The following is a 13,793-nucleotide window of genomic DNA, read 5'->3' as shown; positions in this document are numbered from 1 at the left end:
AAGAACCATCACCCCGGGACACAGGGCCAGCGTGACACCCGGGTTACCACAGTGTACCTTTCCTAGGCTTCCCCAGGTGCCCATTTTTCCACCAGCCCGAAATGGAGGATGGACAGCTGAGAGGGCTGCACGCCGACTGCCCTGATCAGGATTCGAACCCGGGCCAGGGGATTCGTTGTTAGGCATGCTAACCACTACGCAACGGATGAATTGTGAGTGCCAGTTGCCAGTAATAATGTTAGGTAGATGGCCTGTACAGTCTGACACGCTGGAGACAACGCTGGCCAGCAGGTGGTGCTTACAAGCAGGGAGACCAACGGGTGTCTTTATTCCTGAGGTGGCACGTGCAAGCGTCACGGCCCGGAGGCACAGGCAGGGAGACCAACGGCTGTCTTTATTCCTGAGCCGGCACGGGCAAGCGTCACGGCCCGGAGGCATATTCCCGTCTCTCTACGGATTTGTGGTCCCTGAGTGAAGACGCTCGGCTGTAGCCTCCAAACTATCCACGGGGCGTTCTCGAAAATGCTTTTAGAGCGATTCCCACTCAGAATTATCTTTCATGACCCCTACTAAACCTTACCAACCCTGACCTAACGTAACTTGACCTGTTCAAGAATGGCCGCCGCATACCCGTATAGAGAATGGAAATATGCGGGCGGGACTTGAACCCGGGTCCTCGAAGACACTGCGCCCGCACGCTGACCACTCAAATTGCGTGCGTCCGTAAGTCAGTTTGTGCAAAGTCTAAATAAGCGTGTATTTATATCTTGACTAGTGTATGTTGGAGCTGTGTGTGTGTGTGTGTGTGTGTGTGTGTGTGTGTGTGTGTGTGTGTGTGTGTGTGTGTGTGTGTGTGTGATTGATTGACTGATTGAAAGTTTATTGTTCAAATCAGTATAGCTATGCATGTACCTATGAGTCAGCGGGGCTGTCTACGTGTGTGTGTGTGTGTGTGTGTGTGTGTGTGTGTGTGTGTGTGTGTGTGTGTGTGTGTGTGTGTAAGATGAATTCGTAGGAGGGTGCGTGAGTGTGCATACGAGAGAGAGAGAGAGAGAGAGAGAGAGAGAGAGAGAGAGAGAGAGAGAGAGAGATTGATTGATTGATTGATTTATTGGCCTCAAGGTAGTTACATAGATTATTTTACACATTGTCTTTAAAAGCCACTAGTCCATTGAGCCATAGCTCTCTTATGGACTACATGTTATATATATTTATATATAAGTGAGCATAACAGGTGCGACAAGGTCTCTCAAAAATATATTAAAGATTGCAAAAAAATTAAGTATGGCTAACTCAGAATGCATACTATATACATGTGCACCCCAATACAAAATTAATGAAAATAGGCTTTTGTTCCTGATTAATAGAACAAAGTGATAATACTACTAATAATAATAACAATAACAATAGCAACAAAAATACTACTAACAGTAATAATAGTTTCATAACAATATTACTAATAATAATGATAATGACAATAAAAAAAAAAATAATAATAATGACATACATGATAATAGTGAGACATGATAATAATGATAGACATAATAATGATAAGACATGATAATAATGATAAACATGATAATAGTGACAGTAGTAACGCATAATAATAATAATAATAATAATAATAATAATAATAATAATAATAATAATAATAATAATAATAATAATAATAAGTGATAATAAAATTATAATAGTGATACTGATCCTGAACATTACTATTACATATTCTAATAGTAGTAGTAGTAATAGTAGTAGTAGTAGTAATAGTAATAGTAATAGTAGTAGTAGTAGAGAAGGGAAGGGAAGGGGGAAGGAGAAGGAGAAGGAGTAGGATAGAGGGAAAGCATAGCAAGCACTCTTTAACATGCCTTAATGTAAGCTAGTTAAGGTATAAATTTCACTGAAAAATATTATGTATAATTACCATGTAACAATGAAAATAAATTTCTTTTAAATGAGACTACTAAAATAGATTATCATTATTTAGAAGGGACTGAGGCAAGTTATTCCAGCTTTTTGATCCCCGTGACAGAACACTCTGCTGGGCGTGTGTGGAGAGAGAGAGAGAGAGAGAGAGAGAGAGAGAGAGAGAGAGAGAGAGAGAGAGAGAGAGAGAGAGAGAGAGAGAGAGAGAGAGAGAGAGAGAGAGAGAGAGAGAGAGAGAGAGAGAGAGAGAGAGAGAGAGAGAGAGAGAGAGAGAGTGTGGCACAGACAGACAGACAGACAGGAAAAGACCAAGATAATTTGAAGACTATATTAAAATCGATATAATTCTGAGGAGGCGGCGGTCATGTCCATGCACACACACACACACACACACACACACACACACACACACACACACACACACACACACACACACACACACACACACACACACGTCCGCACCACTTGTGATGTGTTAGTCTGATTCACGACTTTACCGAGATGAGAAGTAAGGTAGGAACAGCTCCAGCAGTAATAGTAGTAGTAGTAGTAGTGGTAGTAGTAGTAGTAGTAGTGATGGTGGTGGAAGGGTACCTAGGGTGTGTGTGTTATAATAGTAGTAATAGTAGTAGTAGCACCAGCATTAATGGTATTAAAAGCAGCTATTTTTTTTTTACATCGCGGCCTATTTCGCCGTTAGGCTTTTCTTTTACTGGTGGGGGCCTGATGCCCATTGTGGCGCAGGCAAGTGTTTATAGTGGCGCTATCTTGTTTTGGCTCATACTGCCCCCGGAGCTCTTCTTTGAGCCTCTCTTTGGAGAGATAATCTAGAGTCTGGGTTGATGGGTGGTCTTCAGGGCAGCATGTGGGTAGTCTTAGGCCACTCGGCGGTGACTGAAAAATCCCAGCCGTGTGGCGGCCAGGACTCGAACCTACGTCCCTCCTGGATCTCCCGGACGCATATTTACGAAAGGTTATTAGGATTATGTCGCGCGGAGCCTTGCCCCAACCCCTGGAGTGACGTCCAGTCCAGTCCAGTAGAAGGCGTGGGATTGCCTTTGTAACGGCTCCCACTTATGACTTATTCTTGATTCTTGATTGTTGATTGGCGTTGTTGTCTTTTACTAAAAGACAACAACGCCAATCAACAACGGGAGGGGTGTTATTTCAAATATTTTGGAAATCTATAAATTTTTGCATGGAATATGGAAATATATGCAGAATAAAGCACAACAGGCCAATTTTTGGGTCATTTGGTCCCAAAAACCCATATGGACGGAGCCGATGAAACTATCGGGTTCGAAAATCACCAAAAATGTCAATGAAAATGTCATATCTTGAGAACCGTTGCACCTAGAGACTTGAAATTTGGCTCAAAGTGTTCCTAGACTCCAAGTTTATATTCAACTTCTATAATAACAATAAGCCTATCAGGCGTTTTTAAGAGTAATTAATAAAAAACCTAATTTCAGTACATACGAACGATTCAAACAAACAAAATCTGTTTTTTTATTTTTTTATCTCAGGAATATCATTTGAGGTGTAATCATCACAAGTGAGGAATGACATGGTTACAATGAACTAATTATAAGCAACAGAGTAGGTTTCTAAATTCTATGTCAAAAATACATGTTCTTGTGCATTCGAAGTGATCAGAGAAACAACTAGTGGAACAATAATAATGTCAGTATTGTCCAGAAGATACAGATATATGCCAGAGTTTTCATTCACAGTTGCTCAGCAGCAGCTGTTATTGTAGCAACAGCAGTATCAAAATCCTGCCAAGTCACACTTGCATTGGTTGACACTTTATTCAGATACACTTTGAGGTTTGTTGCCAGCTTTTGCAATGGAAGTGTTTGGGACTTTTCTTTGAGTCTGAACAGTTCACTTGTTCGTGGGAGAGACAGTGTTGTATCCCGAGCATACCTAACCTCTATGTAAAGTCTGTCCTGCTTTTCTTTGTTACTTGGCTTCTTTTTCTTCAAGTAATCATCAACCTGCTTTGCTCTGGTGAATGGGCCACCTGAGGACACTAACTTGTCAAGATCAGAAAGCTTTCTTTTCTCACAGGACACCTTTGCTGCTTCCTTACTTGTCATGCCAACCCTCTCCAAGTTTGCTTGGGCCTCTGCCCATTCCATTACAAGTTTGTTTGCCTTTTTAGCTTTCTTGCCTTAGTCTTTGAAGCAGTCAACAGGTCTAGGTTCAATCAGATCCACTGATTTGGCCTTAAGATGAGCTGATTCAGCTGCTGCCAGCTGTTTGGCTCACCGACGTTGTAGCTCATAGTTGATACTGCCAACTGATCTCTCAGCATCAATGTTGTTGATTGGGGCTTTGTTCAGCAATGCCATGTCATGCTGAGTCACAAGAGTGCCACTCTCTGGGTGAAAATCCCTAAAACCAATTACATTGCCTCTTTGCTGAAAGAAGCCTGCAGCCAGTGATGGAAGGAGAACAGTCAAAATCTGCAGAGCTTTTTCCTTGTATTCAGTGATGCTACTTGACAATGATGAGAGAATGTTGTTTTCCCATTTACAGGAATCAAATTTTCGCTGATCCACAAATTTGAAAGCAGGCTTTGTCAAGTCCAGCAATGCAGTGGGATTGCTCTGAGTGAGATCCTGATAAAGTTGTTGCATCGCCGTAATCAAATGCTCATAGTCTACGGGATCAAAGTATGTGATGGACAGATATGGTTCGATCAGGTGGACACCAAGCACAGCTGCACATACTAGAAATACACTGATAAACTCCACATCCAGAAAAGCTCTTACAATGCATGCAAGAGTGTTGGTGATTGTGTCATACTTTTCCAGGAATTCTCGCACGTCTGCCTCATGGTGCAGTGTTACTGCACACAAATAAACAAATCTGTTGAACTTTTCCTTCTTTAGAGAGACAGCAAGATTCTTTTGGGGTTCAATATGGACATCAAATTCAGTGGCTTTGTTCCATGCTTTGTGATCAAAGTCATGTGATATAAGACGAGTGGCACACTCAATGAACTGTTCTGTGACAGAATCATGAGATGTGGTGGCATTTACAAGGCAAGTTGAATAAATCTTATCAGGGCCAATTTCTTCCTCAATTTTGCTGAATAGGTCCACCATTTTCCTATTAAACATCAGAGCAGGGTGAGTGTGACAGAGCAAATGAATTGGAATATGGTCTGTTCCCAGCTCCATTGCCACTTGCTCATCCACTTCAAAATTATGTGCTGTTGCATCGGTTTCCTGAAAAGTCAGTTTCTTGAAAATCTCAGTGGCATCAACATCACCACACACTGCCAATATGTTCAATATTGTCGATTTCGGTTTTGCAAGATTTGATCGACTTTCACTGGCAATGGGCAAAGTTGGGAATATTCGGTCTATGTTTATCATTAATGGTGATGCCTTGTACTGAGTATCCACCTGCTCCTTATTTCTTCGAACCGTCACTGTGGTATGTAATCACAACATCTTCCGATTCCATCATTTCATCTACAATACAAGCCAGAGCCAAGGCACTGATTGCCTTGCTTGATTCACGAATGTTTTTCACATGAGGAACAGTATCAAGATTTATGGAATCCGCTTCATCATGGTAATAGTATTTCCATTTTCTTCCAAACATTCCATTTTCAGGATACTGTCATAAAAATGATGGAAAAAATCGTTTTTTGCAATAACTTTGAAAATATTGTACTTAGGCTTATATATACAATGGGCAATGAATATAAATATGGGCACTAGGAACATTTTGAGCCTAATTACAACTCTGTAGCACTAATAGTTTTGGAGATATGGCAATATTGGATAATTTTACGACCTGCGCGGTACTTTAAATTTTCAAACGCTCCGTCCATATGGGTTTTTGGATGCTATAAACAAACCGATGGTGTCCCATTGCCTAAATGTATAGAGATAACATAATTCTGTGCAAAGAAATAAACATTAGAATTGTCACCCCCCACCCCCCCCCCTGGTTTTAGTTTTGTTCAGTTTTCTTTTTTCTTCCGTTCCAAATTGTAGTAATATAGTTTTTTTTTTTTATCTTCAGTTTCTTCCAGCGTTAATGGTTGATACACTAGTATATCGGCTATTAAGTGGTCTCTGTCTCTGTGCTTTGTATAAAAATTTGGTTTTGTCTTATTTCTGTATATTCTTCACAGTCCAGCAGAAAATGTTCTAATGTTTCTACTTCTGCTCCACAGCACGGACACTCCTCACTCTTCCTCTGAAACCTGTTCCTCTAGTTTCGAGTTAGGGTGTTAGTTCTTCCTCTTAATATTAATTTTGTCCCCAGTGTGTTGTCTGCCCAGGTTTCTTCTTTTAGGTTCTTTTTGTACAATTCATATATTCTTAATGTTGACTTTGTCTGTATTTCGTTTTTCCATTTCTCTAAGTCCCATCTCCTTACTTTTTCTATTATATTATTCTTTGTTAAACTATCAAGTTGTGTCATATTTATATTTAGTTCATTCATATATTTCTTTAAAGTTTTAGTCCACTTTGTGTTAGTGTTTTCTGTTTCTTTAAGGAATATGTTTCTGGCCAAGTTATTTCTGTCTTCTTTCAGTAGATGTTTAGCAAATAGTAATTTAATTTTCATGTCTCTGGCATAGCAAGATGAGGCACCAATATCTCCTCCTAGGGCACCGTTGGCGGCATAACTTGTAATATTGCCCTGTCACGCGTTGATATCTCCTGATTGGCTGCCTCCTCCTTCCCCTCCTTGCCTCTCCTCTCTCTCTCTGCATCTAAGAGAGAGAGAGAGAGAGAGAGAGAGAGAGAGGCAGACAGGCAGAGAGAGAGGCACAGAGAGACAGAGAGAGGAAGAGAGAGACGCAGAGTGAGAGGCAGAGAGAGAGGCAGAGACAGAGGCAGAGACAAAGGCAGAGACAAAGGCAGAGACAAAGGCAGAGACAAAGGCAGAGACAGAGGCAGAGACAAAGGCAGAGACAAAATGAGAGAAACAGAGGCAGAGACAGAGGCAGAGACAGAGGCAGAGACAAAGGCAGAGACAAAGGCAGAGACAAAGGCAGAGACAAAGGCAGAGAAACAGAGGCAGAGACAGAGGCAGAGACAAAGGCAGAGAGACAAAGGCAGAGAGACAAAGGCAGAGAGACAAAGGCAGAGACAGAGGCAGAGACAGAGGCAGAGACAGAGGCAGAGACAAAGGCAGAAACAAAGGCAGAAACAAAGGCAGAGACAAAGGCAGAGACAAAGGCAGAGACAAAGGCAGAGACAAAGGCAGAGAGACAGAGGCAGAGACAGAGGCAGAGACAGAGGCAGAGAGACAAAGGCTGTGATAGAGGCAGAGACAGAAGCAGAGACAAAGGCAGAGACAGAGGCAGAGACAGAGGCAGAGACAAAGGCAGAGACAGAGGCAGAGAGACAAAGGCTGAGACAGAGGCAGAGAGAGAAAGACTGAGACAGAGGCAGAGAGACAAAGGGTGAGACAGAGGCAGAGACAAAGGCAGAGACAGAAGCAGAGACAGAGGCAGAGAGACAAAGGCTGAGACAGAGGCAGAGACAAAGGCAGAGACAGAGGCAGAGACAGAGGCAGAGACAAAGGCAGAGACAGAGGCTGAGACAGAGGCAGAGACAAAGGCAGAGACAGAGGCAGAGACAGAGGCAGAGACAGAGGCAGAGACAAAGGCAGAGACAAAGGCAGAGACAGAGGCAGAGACAGAGGCAGAGACAAAGGCAGAGATAAAGGCAGAGACAAAGGCAGAGACAGAGGCAGAGACAAAGGCAGAGACAGAGGCAGAGACAGAGGCAGAGACAGAGGCAGAGACAAAGGCAGAGACAAAGGCAGAGACAGAGGCAGAGACAAAGGCAGAGACAGAGGCAGAGACAAAGGCAGAGACAAAGGCAGAGACAAAGGCAGAGACAGAGGCAGAGAGACAAAGGCTGAGACAGAGGCAGAGACAAAGGCAGAGACAAAGGCAGAGACAGAGGCAGAGACAAAGGCAGAGACAGAGGCAGAGACAAAGGCAGAGACAAAGGCAGAGACACAGGCAGAGAGACAAAGGCAGAGACAGAGGCAGAGAGACAAAGGCAGAGACAGAGGCAGAGACAAAGGCAGAGAGACAAAGGCTGAGACAGAGGCAGAGACAAAGGCAGAGACAAAGGCTGAGACAGAGGCAGAGACAGAGGCAGAGAGACAAAGGCAGAGACAGAGGCAGAGACAGAGGCAGAGAGACAAAGGCTGAGACAAAGGCAGAGACAAAGGCAGAGACAAAGGCAGAGACAGAGGCAGAGAGACAAAGGCAGAGACAGAGGCAGAGACAAAGGCAGAGACAAAGGCAGAGACAAAGGCAGAGACAAAGGCAGAGACAGAGGCAGAGACAGAGGCAGAGACAAAGGCAGAGACAAAGGCAGAGACAAAGGCTGAGACAGAGGCAGAGACAGAGGCAGAGACAAAGGCAGAGACAAAGGCAGAGACAGAGGCAGAGACAGAGGCAGAGACAAAGGCTGAGACAGAGGCAGAGACAGAGGCAGAGACAGAGGCAGAGACAAAGGCAGAGACAAAGGCAGAGACAGAGGCAGAGACAGAGGCAGAGACAGAGGCAGAGACAAAGGCAGAGACAAAGGCAGAGACAAAGGCAGAGACAAAGGCAGAGACAGAGGCAGAGACAGAGGCAGAGACAAAGGCAGAGACAAAGGCAGAGACAGAGGCAGAGAGACAAAGGCTGAGACAAAGGCAGAGACAGAAGCAGAGAGACAAAGGCTGAGACAAAGGCAGAGACAGAGGCAGAGACAAAGGCAGAGACAAAGGCAGAGACAGAGGCAGAGACAAAGGCAGAGACAAAGGCAGAGACAGAGGCAGAGACAAAGGCAGAGACAAAGGCAGAGACAGAGGCAGAGACAGAGGCAGAGAGACAAAGGCTGAGACAAAGGCAGAGACAGAGGCACAGACAAAGTCAGAGACAAAGGCAGAGACAGAGGCAGAGAGACAAAGGCTGAGACAAAGTCAGAGACAAAGGCAGAGACAAAGGCAGAGACAAAGGCAGAGACAGAGGCAGAGAGACAAAGGCTGAGACAAAGGCAGAGACAGAGGCAGAGAGACAAAGGCTGAGACAAAGGCAGAGACAGAGGCATAGAGACAAAGGCAGAGACAAAGGCAGAGACAAAGGCAGAGACAGAGGCAGAGACAGAGGCAGAGAGACAAAGGCTGAGACAAAGGCAGAGACAAAGGCAGAGACAAAGGCAGAGACAGAGGCAGAGACAAAGGCAGAGACAAAGGCAGAGACAGAGGCAGAGACAGAGGCAGAGAGACAAAGGCAGAGACAGAGGCAGAGACAGAGGCAGAGAGACAAAGGCTGAGACAAAGGCAGAGACAAAGGCAGAGACAAAGGCAGAGACAAAGGCAGAGACAGAGGCAGAGAGACAAAGGCTGAGACAAAGGCAGAGACAGAGGCAGAGAGACAAAGGCTGAGACAAAGGCAGAGACAGAGGCAGAGAGACAAAGGCAGAGACAAAGGCAGAGACAAAGGCAGAGACAGAGGCAGAGAGACAAAGGCTGAGACAGAGGCAGAGACAGAGGCAGAGACAGAGGCAGAGACAGAGGCAGAGACAAAGGCAGAGACAAAGGCAGAGACAAAGGCAGAGACAAAGGCAGAGACAGAGGCAGAGACAAAGGCAGAGACAAAGGCAGAGACAAAGGCAGAGACAGAGGCAGAGAGACAAAGGCAGAGACAGAGTCAGAGACAGAGGCAGAGACACAGGCAGAGACAGAGGCAGAGACACAGGCAGAGGCATAGACAAAGGCAGAGACAAAGGCAGAGACAGAGGCAGAGAGACAAAGGCAGAGACAGAGGCAGAGACAGAGGCAGAGACAAAGGCAGAGACAAAGGCAGAGACAGAGGCAGAGACAAAGGCAGAGACAAAGGCAGAGACAGAGGCAGAGACAGAGGCAGAGACAAAGGCAGAGACAAAGGCAGAGACAAAGGCAGAGAGACAAAGGCAGAGACAGAGGCAGAGACAAAGGCAGAGACAAAGGCAGAGACAAAGGCAGAGAGACAAAGGCAGAGACAGAGGCAGAGACAAAGGCAGAGACAAAGGCAGAGACAAAGGCAGAGACAAAGGCAGAGACAGAGGCAGAGACAGAGGCAGAGACAAAGGCAGAGACACAGGCTGAGACAGAGGCAGAGACAGAGGCAGAGACAAAGGCAGAGACAAAGGCAGAGACAGAGGCAGAGACAGAGGCAGAGACAAAGGCAGAGACAGAGGCAGAGACAGAGGCAGAGACAAAGGCAGAGACAAAGGCAGAGACAAAGGCAGAGACAAAGGCAGAGACAAAGGCAGAGACAAAGGCAGAGACAAAGGCAGAGACAAAGGCAGAGACAAAGGCAGAGACAAAGGCAGAGACAGAGGCAGAGACAGAGGCAGAGACAAAGGCAGAGACAAAGGCAGAGACAGAGGCAGAGACAAAGGCAGAGACAGAGGCAGAGACATAGGCAGAGAGATAGGCAGAGACAGAGGCAGAGACAGAGGCAGAGACAAAGGCAGAGACAAAGGCAGAGACAGAGGCAGAGACAAAGGCAGAGACAAAGGCAGAGACAGAGGCAGAGACAAAGGCAGAGACAAAGGCAGAGACAGAGGCAGAGACAGAGGCAGAGAGACAAAGGCAGAGACAAAGGCAGAGACAGAGGCAGAGACAAAGGCAGAGACAAAGGCAGAGACAGAGGCAGAGACAAAGGCAGAGACAAAGGCAGAGACAAAGGCAGAGACAAAGGCAGAGACAAAGGCAGAGACAGAGGCAGAGACAAAGGCAGAGACAAAGGCAGAGGCAGAGACAGAGGCAGAGACAAAGGCAGAGACAAAGGCAGAGACAGAGGCAGAGACAGAGGCAGAGACAAAGACAGAGGCAGAGACAAAGACAGAGACAAAGGCAGAGACAAAGGCAGAGACAGAGGCAGAGACAGAGGCAGAGACAAAGGCAGAGACAAAGGCAGAGACACAAAGGCAGAGACAAAGGCAGAGACAAAGGCAGAGACACAGAGACAAAGGCAGAGACAAAGGCAGAGACAGAGGCAGAGAGACAAAGGCAGAGACAGAGGCAGAGACAGAGGCAGAGACAGAGGCAGAGACAAAGGCAGAGACAGAGGCAGAGACAAAGGCAGAGACAAAGGCAGAGACAAAGGCAGAGACAGAGGCAGAGACAAAGGCAGAGACAAAGGCAGAGACAAAGGCAGAGACAGAGGCAGAGACAAAGGCAGAGACAAAGGCAGAGACAGAGGCAGAGACAAAGGCAGAGACAAAGGCAGAGACAGAGGCAGAGACAAAGGCAGAGACAAAGGCAGAGACAGAGGCAGAGACAGAGGCAGAGACAAAGGCAGAGACAAAGGCAGAGACAGAGGCAGAGACAAAGGCAGAGAGACAAAGGCAGAGACAGAGGCAGAGACAAAGGCAGAGACAAAGGCAGAGACAGAGGCAGAGACAGAGGCAGAGACAAAGGCAGAGACAAAGGCAGGGACAGAGGCAGAGACAGAGGCAGAGGCAGAGACAAAGGCAGAGACAGAGGCAGAGACAAAGGCAGAGACAAAGGCAGAGACAGAGGCAGAGACAAAGGCAGAGACAAAGGCAGAGACAGAGGCAAAGACAAAGGCAGAGACAAAGGCAGAGACAAAGGCAGAGACAGAGGCAGAGACAAAGGCAGAGACAAAGGCAGAGACAAAGGCAGAGACAGAGGCAGAGACAGAGGCAGAGACAGAGGCAGAGACAAAGGCAGAGACAGAGGCAGAGACAGAGGCAGAGACAGAGGCAGAGATAGAGGCAGAGACAAAGGCAGAGACAGAGGCAGAGACAAAGGCAGAGACAGAGGCAGAGACAAAGGCAGAGACAAAGGCAGAGACAAAGGCAGAGACAGAGGCAGAGACAGAGGCAGAGACAGAGGCAGAGACAAAGGCAGAGACAGAGGCAGAGACAAAGGCAGAGACAAAGGCAGAGACAGAGGCAGAGACAAGCAGAGAGAGGCAGAGAGACAGAGACAGAGACAAAGGCAGAGAGAGACAGAGGCAGAGACAGAGGCAGAGACAAAGGCAGAGACAAAGGCAGAGACAAAGGCAGAGACAGAGGCAGAGACAGAGGCAGAGACAAAGGCAGAGACAGAGGCAGAGACAAAGGCAGAGACAGAGGCAGAGACAAAGGCAGAGACAGAGGCAGAGACAGAGGCAGAGACAAAGGCAGAGACAAAGGCAGAGACAGAGGCAGAGACAAAGGCAGAGACAAAGGCAGAGACAGAGGCAGAGACAGAGGCAGAGACAAAGGCAGAGACAAAGGCAGAGACAGAGGCAGAGACAAAGGCAGAGACAAAGGCAGAGACAGAGGCAGAGACAAAGGCAGAGACAAAGACAGAGGCAGAGACAAAGGCAGAGACAAAGGCAGAGACAAAGGCAGAGAGAAAAGCAGAGACAGAGGCAGAGACAAAGGCAGAGACAAAGGCAGAGACACAGGCAGAGACAGAGGCAGAGACAGAGGCAGAGACAAAGGCAGAGACAGAGGCAGAGACAAAGGCAGAGACAAAGGCAGAGACAGAGGCAGAGACAAAGGCAGAGACAAAGGCAGAGACAAAGGCAGAGACAGAGGCAGAGACAAAGGCAGAGACAAAGGCAGAGACAAAGGCAGAGACAGAGGCAGAGACAGAGGCAGAGACAGAGGCAGAGACAGAGGCAGAGACAGAGGCAGAGACAGAGGCAGAGACAGAGGCAGAGACAGAGGCAGAGACAGGCAGAGACAGAGGCAGAGACAGAGGCAGAGACAGAGGCAGAGACAGAGGCAGAGACAGAGGCAGAGACAGAGGCAGAGACAGAGGCAGAGACAGAGGCAGAGACAAAGGCAGAGACAGAGGCAGAGACAGAGGCAGAGACAAAGGCAGAGACAGAGGCAGAGACAAAGGCAGAGACAAAGGCAGAGACAGAGGCAGAGACAAAGGCAGAGACAGAGGCAGAGACAGAGGCAGAGACAAAGGCAGAGACAAAGGCAGAGACAAAAGCAGAGACAGAGGCAGAGACAAAGGCAGAGGCAAAGACAAAGGCAGAGACAAAGGCAGAGACAAAAGCAGAGACAGAGGCAGAGACAAAGGCAGAGACAAAGGCAGAGACAAAAGCAGAGACAGAGGCAGAGACAAAGGCAGAGGCAAAGACAAAGGCAGAGACAAAGGCAGAGACAAAAGCAGAGACAGAGGCAGAGACAAAGGCAGAGGCAAAGACAAAGGCAGAGACAAAGGCAGAGACAATGGCAGTGAGAGGCAGAGAGAGGCAGAGAGAGGCAGAAAGAGATGCAGAGAGAGAGGCAGAGAGAGGCAGAGACAAGAGGCACAGAGGCAGAGACAGAGGTAGAGAGAGGCAGAGACAGAGGCAGAGAGGCAGAGACAGAGGTAGAGAGAGGCAGAGACAGAGGCAGAGAGGCAGAGACAGAGGTAGAGAGAGGCAGAGACAGAGGCAGAGAGAGGCAGAGACAGAAGTAGAGAGAGGCAGAGACAGAGGTAGAGAGAGGCAGAGACAGAGGCAGAGAGAGGCAGAGACAGAGGCAGAGAGAGGCAGAGACAGAGGCAGAGGCAGAGAGAGGGGCAGAGAGAGAGAGAGAGAGAGAGAGAGAGAGAGAGAGAGAGAGAGAGAGAGAGAGAGAGAGAGAGAGAGAGAGAGAGAGCAAGGAAGAGGGAGAGGGGCAAGGAGGGGGGGGGGCAGAGGGGGGAAGGAGGGAGGCAGCAGCCAATCAGGAGATATCAACGCGTGACGTCAGTGCAGGGGGTGGGGCTTGGCTCCGCGCTACAAAATCCAAACAACCTTTCTTAAATATGCCTCCCGGACGCGGCGCCGGCACTCAGCTACCGCCTCCCCTGTACAGCTGTACAGTCCTCCCGATCTTCCC

General features: G+C 47.3%; 1 protein-coding gene across 1 annotated transcript in view; it reads left to right on the top strand.

Moving 5' to 3' along the window:
* Positions 1-2,397: 2,397 nt before the first annotated feature.
* LOC127002040 (sodium-dependent nutrient amino acid transporter 1-like) overlaps positions 2,398-13,793 on the top strand; it is a 71,383-nt gene continuing 59,987 nt past the window's right edge. The window contains exon 1 of the mRNA XM_050867389.1: positions 2,398-2,439. Within this exon, the coding sequence (XP_050723346.1) occupies positions 2,428-2,439 (12 nt within the window). The 5' untranslated portion in view covers positions 2,398-2,427. The remainder of the gene's footprint in view (positions 2,440-13,793) is intronic.

Source organism: Eriocheir sinensis, chromosome 22 (assembly GCF_024679095.1).
Source record: "Eriocheir sinensis breed Jianghai 21 chromosome 22, ASM2467909v1, whole genome shotgun sequence".
Classification (NCBI taxonomy): domain Eukaryota; kingdom Metazoa; phylum Arthropoda; class Malacostraca; order Decapoda; family Varunidae; genus Eriocheir; species Eriocheir sinensis.
The sequence above is the reverse complement of the archived record's forward strand: the minus strand, read 5'-3'. Positions and strand labels throughout refer to the sequence as shown.